General features: G+C 42.7%; 1 protein-coding gene across 1 annotated transcript; it reads left to right on the top strand.

Moving 5' to 3' along the window:
- Nucleotides 1-353: 353 nt before the first annotated feature.
- Nucleotides 354-5,588, top strand: lrrc24 (leucine rich repeat containing 24). Its single transcript, XM_010781140.1, has 4 exons — nt 354-544; nt 1,474-1,752; nt 3,110-3,278; nt 4,169-5,588. The coding sequence occupies exons 1-4, from the start codon at nt 383-385 to the stop codon at nt 5,416-5,418; spliced, it is 1,860 nt and encodes a 619-aa protein (XP_010779442.1). The 5' UTR covers nt 354-382; the 3' UTR covers nt 5,419-5,588.
- The last annotated feature ends 3,610 nt before the right edge of the window (nt 5,589-9,198 follow it).

Below are 9,198 nucleotides of genomic sequence, written 5' to 3' on the forward strand. Positions count from 1 at the left end.
CCTTGAGGCAACCTGCACATCTTTTTATCCCATCTTTAATTAATTGAAGCCCATAATAGAAGCTGCTGCAATTCCACTGACTAGACACAGTTGAATGCAAACCAGGCGGGGAAAAGGACATATGTTCCCAATGCTTTTTTTATAATAATAATAATCCATTTTATTTACAAGCGCACTTTTCATTTGAGTAAACAAGTGCTTTTTATCAAGCCTCCCTTGTCATTTCACAACAATCTGCATGTGTAACAGAACTGCAGCCACTGTCAATCTTTGCATGGTGGATGCATTACCCTGAAGGAAATGGGTTGTAACTGAGTGATTGATGTGTCTATTCTCTTCCCTCTCAAGGTTTTGTCTCTGAAGGTCTACTGTAAAAACCGCCATGGTCATCTCGTGGCTCTCCTGCCTCGCCCTCATCATCGGGACCCTCGTCCCTCGACCGTGCGTTGGTTGCCCGTCCGGCTGTCGCTGCTACAGCCTAACAGTGGAGTGCGGATCTCTAGGGATCAAAGAAATCCCGCATGGCGTCCCCTCTGTAACCGAGGTCAGTTGGCCGATCGACCATAATTGAGGGTGCTAGCTCACATAATGTAGCATGGCAGCTGATCCCCCCCCCCCCTCCTCCCCATTCACCCTTCCGCATCAGTGCTTTTGTATCTGTTAACTCCCTCGCTGATCCATTCTTATTACCCTGAAATGATTGTGGTTCATCAATTCGCCGTGACCCTCTTTGATGCGAGCCTGAGGGGGGGGCTGCGCTGTTGCCTGTGTAATTATTCATTCTTGCTCAGAAAGTGACTCTTGCACACTCTCTGATCATCTGTTGAGAAGATGTTAAACATTACATGTATTTTCCTCCCGGGGTTCAGGCCCCACAACATTACTGAAGCCCATGAATATTAATGAAGACCATAGCGCATAAATTGTTCCATTAACCTCAATCAGCAGGTCTATCTCGTTGATCATTCTTCAACTCAGGGGCCGTGTTTGCTTCCTTCGAAAAACATCTCCAGTGGTTGCACAAGCCATGCATTGTGGGTCAAGCACAAAGTGTGTAGTTCCAATCACTCGAACATTTATTTTTTGTTTGCTGACAAGGTCTGTGATTTCTGCAGCATTTGGCAAAATAAGTGAGCCACAAAGGAAAGGGAACATGCTGCAGAACCCACATTGTCAGAGCCATTACTATCTGGAACTTGCTCGTTCCACATTGTTTGTAATGCCTACATTAACATATATCCAAAGCTCTACACAGCCCAGTGAGCGCAGACAGCTTTTACAGTGGCCCCGTTGTTAATGTAATCTCTCCTCATGGTTAATACATTTTTCTACTCGGTGAGCACAGCACGGCAACAGGCCACGCTCACACTCTTGTAGAAAACAAATTCAAACATCACATCTCCTCCACTGTGTCTCTAATGTAATTCATTTGTGATCACTCCACTGATTTGATTTACCCTGTCTCCGCTGCAGACCATTTTCCTCCAGGACAACGCTATAGTGCAGATCCGTCTTCAGGACCTGCCTCGCCTTGGCAGCCTTCATTACCTCTACCTTCAGAATAATAGCATCTCAGCCCTGGAGCCGGGGGCGTTCCTCAGCCAGGGGCAGCTGCTGGAGCTGGCCCTCAACGGTAACCTCATCCACCTGGTCACTCCGGACATGTTTCGGGGTCTGGAGCACCTCCGGATCCTGTACCTCGCCGGGAATCAGATCAGTAAAGTGCAGGACTACACCTTCAGGGGACTGCAGGTTAATGAGATGAGATAATGGAATGGATTAATGGATGGATGGATAAAAATGTTTAAAGTAAGGCTGTCATTAATGCTGTGGACTAATCTGGAAACATGATGCGTTAACCACATAACTAATTTTGACACCAACTTCCTTCCTTAATTCCAGCACTGGTGTTTACTATGAATATTGTATTGCAATGAAAATACAAAGAAAGCTGTGAAATTGGCACAAGCTACAAGTATTATAATGCCTGAAGACCACTGTAAGAATGATCACTACCTCAGTGTAACGGCAAACCCATGAAAACGTTCTGCACTCGTTTTCTTTGGGTGCTGTTGTCGGGAAAGGAAAATCTGGACCCAATTGCAAAATGACAGATTTTTATAAAAGTATAAACAGAAAGTGAGCTTTATTAAATTAAAGCAGGTACAAATAAACACTAACTAAAACTGAAGGAACATGCAAGGTAAAAACAAAAGGAAAAGTTGCAAAGCAAAAAGAGTAACAAAAACAAGATGATAGACGAGGAAAATCCAGAATGATACAGGCAGGTAGCCAGGAACTCTGACAGACTGAACCAAACTAGGGAAACAATGAAAACGAACTGACAGGGAACACTATAGAAGACAGGGATGTATACATACAAAACTAATCATAAAGACAAGACACAGCTGGAAAAAACACAAGGGCAGAAGGTCAACAAAATCAGACAATCACACAGGTGGGAAAATACAAAGACATGAAGTAAAACAAGACAAGACACAAGGAGAAAAGGCATTTCAAAATAAAAAACTAAGATGACAGGTGTGGGAAAAATGGTGGAAATGCACTTTGCTGAAGCATGCGTCAGTTGTGTGAAGTTGCACAGGTGTGAGACATTGCAGACAAAATTACCCCTGTAGTGGTGGTCGCACTAAGAATACCATCATACTTTCACATTATACAGAGGGTAATCACAGCAGCTCTAGTGACAGTAGGTTTTTGGATGCTATACAATGTCAGAAATGTGTCTGACTTCTTGCCAATAATTCAGAAATTATCAAAACGCAGTTAATATATAGTAATACAGCAACCAACCTTTTGATTTCTTAGCAGCCTTCAGTTGTTTTTGGTAAAGGGAAAAAGCTTAACTTTTGCTAGCAAAGCTCAAGCTATTCCAATACAGGATACCTTTTTAAGGCTTAAATAGGATGACGTCTGCAACTGTAAATCCATGACATGACAACATGTCAGATTAATCCCTAGCATACTGTAATACAGTGCAGACTGAGTCAAGTGGAATTGAGTCATCCTGTCTTTATACTTTGACATCACTTTTCCTCCTCCTTTAACATTTGCCTTTCTCTGCTTTATGTCTTTGTGCCATCTGCAGCGTCTGCAGGAACTTCACCTGCAAGAGAACAGCATAGAGCTGCTGGCTGAGCAGGCTCTGTCTGGCTTGTCATCTCTGGCTCTGTTGGACCTCAGCAGAAATCACCTCCGCACCCTGGGGGCTTCGTCACTCAAACCGCTTGTTAGCCTGCAGGTGCTCCGTGTCACAGGTAGGCAGAGCGTGAACAGAATACCTAAACACATAATGTCTGACTGTAATATGGCATAATCCTCCAAGATGTATTGGAATTCAAAGTGCCTTGAAAAATGCTTCCATACCACAACTTTTAAGAACTGGCTTCTTGCTCATGTCAATGAAAATGAAGTGCCTCTAAAAATGTTTTATCTATCAAAGGGTTTCATCAAGCCATAATCCTTTAATGAAAGAGTAATCCCTCAAAGACATCATTTAGAAAGAAAAATTTAAAGGCACACTGTATGCAAAAGGGACCTCCTGTTGAGGGCAATTAGTCCTGCACGGACCGTTATCCCCACGTCTTACCCAAAACTGTCTTGTGAGCTCGTGGCAGAACCATGAAACAAAAAAAACAAAAATATACAACTCACTAAGAGCTCAAAATTATTTTAAATACTAATGAGAAAAATAAATATGTGTCAGACAAAAGCGCCTGAGGGTCAATTTAGCAGCTGTTCTGGGACTTTCAACCTTATCACATGAGTTTGCTCAGACCTTCAAAATGTTATATCGTGTGCACTACAGGAACCTTAACCCAAGTAAGGGCACTGTCACACATGCAAGGCAATGTTTTTGTTATCCCATAACTAGCACAGAATGGAAGTGAACATGAGGCGAATATTAATTGAGCCAATTTGTGACTTTGCTTGAAAATGGAAGAAAAATGAATACCAACATCTAGGTCCATTTAACATCTTTTTCGGCGCTTTGTATCCTACCGAATGATATTCATCAGTTTGTTCTATAACCAAGAGATTCTCTGCCATACAGGTTCAAACTAGGGATTCAAAGTTGTCACTGGAAACAGCAGTTGACAAAACCATTCACTTGGTTAACTTTGTCTTTTCCATTCCTCATCTCCAGAAAACCCATGGCGCTGTGATTGTGCTCTAGGCTGGCTGAGAACCTGGATCAGCGAAGACGGACAGCGTCTGCTGAGCTCTGCCGAACAGCGGCGGCTGATGTGCTCTGAACCTCCTCGCCTCTCCCACCTCAGCCTGGTGGAGGTGGCTCCCAACAGTCTGGTCTGCATCCCACCTGTGGTGCAGCTGGAGCCAAGCCACCTGACTGTGCGATTAGGGGAGAGCCTCCGAGTCTCCTGCCAGGCCTCAGGATACCCTCAGCCCCAAGTGACCTGGAAGAAAGCCTCCCATGGCAAGGCCCAGTTATCACCTCGAGGCCTGGTTCAGGAGCTGGGACCCAATGGGGAGGTCTTCAGGCCTGGAGCTGGAGGAGTGGTTACAGCCCTGCCCAGCAGTGGAGGGATCAAGATTGGAGGTGTTGGAGGAATCCAGGGGCTTGTGCGTGGGACCGAGGAGGGCGGCGAGAGGGACAGCTTTGATCCGGACATGGGCAGCGGCATGCTGTTCCTCAGCAACGTGACTGTAGCACATGCTGGGCGTTACGAGTGTGAAGCCTGGAACCCCGGTGGTGTAGCCAAAGTCACCTTTCATCTGGCTGTCAACATGTCTTCTTCTTCATATTCATCCCAGTTCTGGCCACGTTTGAACATGCAATCCGTTGTTTCCTCTTCATCTAGCTCCTTCTATCAGCCAGAGGTTCTGGACGTTAGCCAGGAGCTGCTCTATGAACAGGACAGCATGGACTTCTATGCTCTTGGCCCTGCTACGCAGACCGCCATTGCTGTTGGTATCTCCTTGCTGGCACTAACTGCTGTTCTCCTGTTGATAATGATCTACACTCGTCACCAGCAGTTCCGCAAAGAAGAAGGAGGAGGGTCCTACTGTACCAGCAAGGAAGAGAGCATCCTCTATGTGAACGACTACTCTGATGGACCCACCATGTTTGCGCAGCTCGAAGAGTACCGCGACGACCACGGCCACGAGATGTATGTTCTCAACAGAACCAAGCCTGTCATCGGCTCCACTTCATCCAGGTGTCCCATGATGAGTGGGTTTGTCCAGCAGAAGGGTATGAAAGAGGCTCTCCTGGACCACGAAATGGTGCAGACACTGAGCAGATCAGGGGGGATGGGGCTTCGCAAAAACCCAGCGGACGGAAATGAGGGACCCCTTACAGCAGATCCTGAGGAGCTCTTCCTCAGTCAAAGTCTACTCTTCGGATCACAGGTTGCTTATGAAATCCATTGCTAAAGGGTTTAATAATGTTCAAATATGAACCAATATGTTGATGGACTTGAATAAAGACATAAAGGACCTTGGTGCAATCACAATCAGCGTCTCAGAGAATCTCATCTGATTGATTGTATTAAACTAATGGCGCATTTCCACTACAGCGCGGAGCTCGCTTTAAACGTGCCGTGCCGTGCCCGGCCTGTTTTTGGTTGCGCTTCCACTTGGCGTAGTTCCGACTAGCTGGTACTATTTCACAGTTTTTCTGGCCCCATAAAATTGAGGTTCTTTCCTGGCCAACAACCAGGCTGAGTCGGGCTGAGTATGCTAAACTAGAGAGAGAATCGCTGGCAAGGGGGCTACAACTACAACAAAATTAACATATTTGACCGTAATTTAATTGTAATACACATTTCAAAATGATGCCAAAGTAACAACATACTGATACCGGTTAGTAAAAACCATGAATTAATGCTTTGACAAGTCTGCAGACAGACGGCAGGCGAAAAAAACACTTTTTAAAATGTGTGTTTTCTGAATGGAGATCGGCTTAGCTAACGCAGTATATGCTCCGACCGTCCACACTCACAACAACAGCCTATACAGACATAAATAAACCAGCGACTGTATTCGCCATGACACAGACAGTCTGTGGTTTGTACTTGTTTAACTTTTATCTAGTTTCTGAACAGATATGAGGAGCTGTGAGCTTGAGTGCTAACAGCTAACGGCTGATGTTGGTTTTCTGTGGTTCGCATTGAAGATGACGTCACGGCTCCGCCTACACTGCGTTACTATAGTTACTGCCCCAGCTACTAAACTGTAATCGAAACGCAGCATAAAGTGAGCCTGGCTTACCAAGGCCTAGCCATACCGAGCGAGGCCGAGCAAGGCCCTGTAGTGGAAATGCGCCATAAGATGGGTCGGAGGGATGAACAGTGATAATTAGGGAATTGAACAACTGAACCATATCAATCTGTGTCCAAATCAACCCTTTAAAGATCATTATAAGTGGTTAACTTTATTAGAAATTGTTTGGATAACGGTTAATCTCCTCACAAAAGAGGCTGAGACTGTGAAGTGGAAACTAACAATACGGATTAAAACAGTGAGTCTTATTTTGTACTTCTCTTTAGGTTCTGTTTTGTGTGTTTTGTCAGTATTCTGTGTAAATATAATGATGCTAATTTTCACTGTGTAGTGTCGATGTTTTGTGGACCATATTGCAAATCCCACTAGAATTAGACCTAAACTGATACTCCTACTGAATCTACATGTTCAATACCCATATGTTCGAGTGGGCGTGTGCTGGTGGATTTGTTTCAAGAGGTTAATTTTGAAGGCAGCATTCATTTCTAACATAGCATTGTATTTGTTCATGTTAACATGTTTTCTCTACTTATTTGTTCAGTACTAGAACAAGGAATTAACATTTCTATTGTCTGAAATGAAATCTTTGGTGAAATTAATTCCATTAATATTCCTCTGTAACAACAGTTCCAACGAGAATACTGTACACTATGTCTTGGGTTTCTACATAATAAAAATGTATTTTGAAAGATTCACTACTTCCTTTCTTACAAGGTCAGTTCTAACTCAGCTGTTGTGCCCATTCTATTGTCACACTGTGCTGTAAAGCGTATTGCTTTTCTCTGCCTTCTTATTCTCCCTCTCAACCCATGACATGTAGCTAGTGAGTGTGATAGATATTTTTTCTAGAGACTCTGGCTCTCACTCGGTGTGTATAGGTCAGCCTTTGAGAGGTCTGTGTTTCACAACTCAGGTATGCTTTCAGTGCTACTTGTCGACAAAAATAGTAGAACGCAACAGGAAATGTGTTTGAAAACACAAAATCTGTTATTCAAACCTACTATAGTCCTAAAGCCATATTGATTTGAACTAAAAAAAAAAAAATCAATAAATTAATTGAATAACATTTTTTTGTATGGAGGTCTTAGTAACTGTATTAATACCACTGCTCCACAATAACTCAACAAGAAACACAACTGAAGGGCATGTTAAACCTTAACACATTTGAGTTACTATTAAAACTGTAATTGGCACTGTTCACTAGCATCCCCAAAATACCAGTATGTTAAGCGGGGAAAAACATTGAATACAACACTTTATCTTTAACCAGTTTTTTTATAGTGATACATTTCCATGTTCAATTGCTGTCAATTTAACAGACCTAATTGACATACAACACAGAGATATGGTATAACAATTGGTTGTACAGTCCAGATAAGCTAATAGATATCTAAGTTAAATGAAGTTAAACATTTTCTTAAACTTTGTTTCTAAGATATCCAAACATGTGTTTATAGATTTGAATGGTAATAAAAGCACAAACAAAGTACTCAAAGTGCTTGGTTAGGATTTAGGGTTAGGGTTAAGGTTAGGGTTAGGGTTTTGGGGAACGTGCGGCACTCCGTAGGAGCGCAGCGTGGTGCACGGGCTCTCGGGTCAATATTTTGTGTTTAAAAACCTTATTAAAAACTCCTGAGTAAACCCAATACAAGTTTATAAAAGCCCTGTTTGTTCAGGGTTAAAAATGTTTTTTAAAAATGGAATAAAAGGGATAAAAGAGGGCAGCGGCTGCAGCACAGAACGTATGCGGCGGGATTAAAACCTGTACTCCTGCCCCCCCGAGGGGGTCTACCCCGGTGGAGTGTCCGAGTCTGCGTCCCACAGCATCTGGTAAAAGACCTAGTAAGTGGGTTAAAAAACATCTGGCTAACAGGACCGAGGTTGACTTTGTTTAAAATCGGCATGCAGGTCAAATTAATGTTAAAAAATTATAAAATAAACACATAAAAGTGCTTTTTAAAATAAGTGCTTTTAAAAATAAAGTATAATAAATCAACCCAAAATGTTAAAATATGTATAATATAAAACAAATATGTAAAATATACAATATAAAATACACACGGGTTAGTAGGCACACAGGGAGGGGAAATATCTTAAAATAAAGTCAACCAAGTGTCCCTAAAAGTGTTTAAAACCCAGACCGAGGTCTAGAGAGGTGGTGCAGGTGAGACATGGGAAACACCTCAGATGATGTTTAAAAATACTTTATTAAGGGGTTATTTCAGGGTGTTTCCCTGCGGGAGGCTCCAACATCCATTTGAAAATGGAAAGTAATAACTAAAATAGAAATAAAACAATATAAACAATGTTTAAATAGAAGACAGGGGATTAATAATATATATTATTAAGTTTAAAGTTAGTGTTACGTCCTCACTAAGGTATAGGGGACCTGGAGACAATATCATACAACCAATAAAAATGAGGGAGTCAGCGTAACAGTTGACAAAAGGTTTATTTTGTGTAAACCCAGAACCGAACAGACATATAATTGAAACACTCTGTTGGTGAGGAGGAGGAGGAGTCAAAGGATTGTGCCAAACAAAAGAAACAAGCATAACAAAACCAGGCCTATCTCTAAATCTATCCTTTGAAACCAAAACTCAAACAAAAAAACCCTCACTAACTAAACTACAAAGAATTTGACAAAACAATATACAGGGGTGGCAACAATCCGCTAACCTAGTGTGTCTGAACATTAGTTAGCGACGTGGTGAGAAATGTACAGGGTACCCCAGACTTACCTAACTCCTCCACCTCTCAACACACACACTTTCAAAAAGGTCAGACAATACAAAGATAATGAGTTGCTAAACACTGCAGGCTCCTTCATCAGCAACAGGCCCAGAGTGAGAGAGAGAGAGAAGACTTCCTGGGTGCCTCCTTTATGGTCGGCCCTGGCTGCTGATAGGCCAGCTGAGGGTGAGAGGATCC

This window comes from Notothenia coriiceps, unplaced genomic scaffold, assembly GCF_000735185.1.
Source record: "Notothenia coriiceps isolate Sejong01 unplaced genomic scaffold, NC01 NC01_scaffold00022821, whole genome shotgun sequence".
Taxonomy (NCBI): Eukaryota; Metazoa; Chordata; class Actinopteri; order Perciformes; family Nototheniidae; genus Notothenia; species Notothenia coriiceps.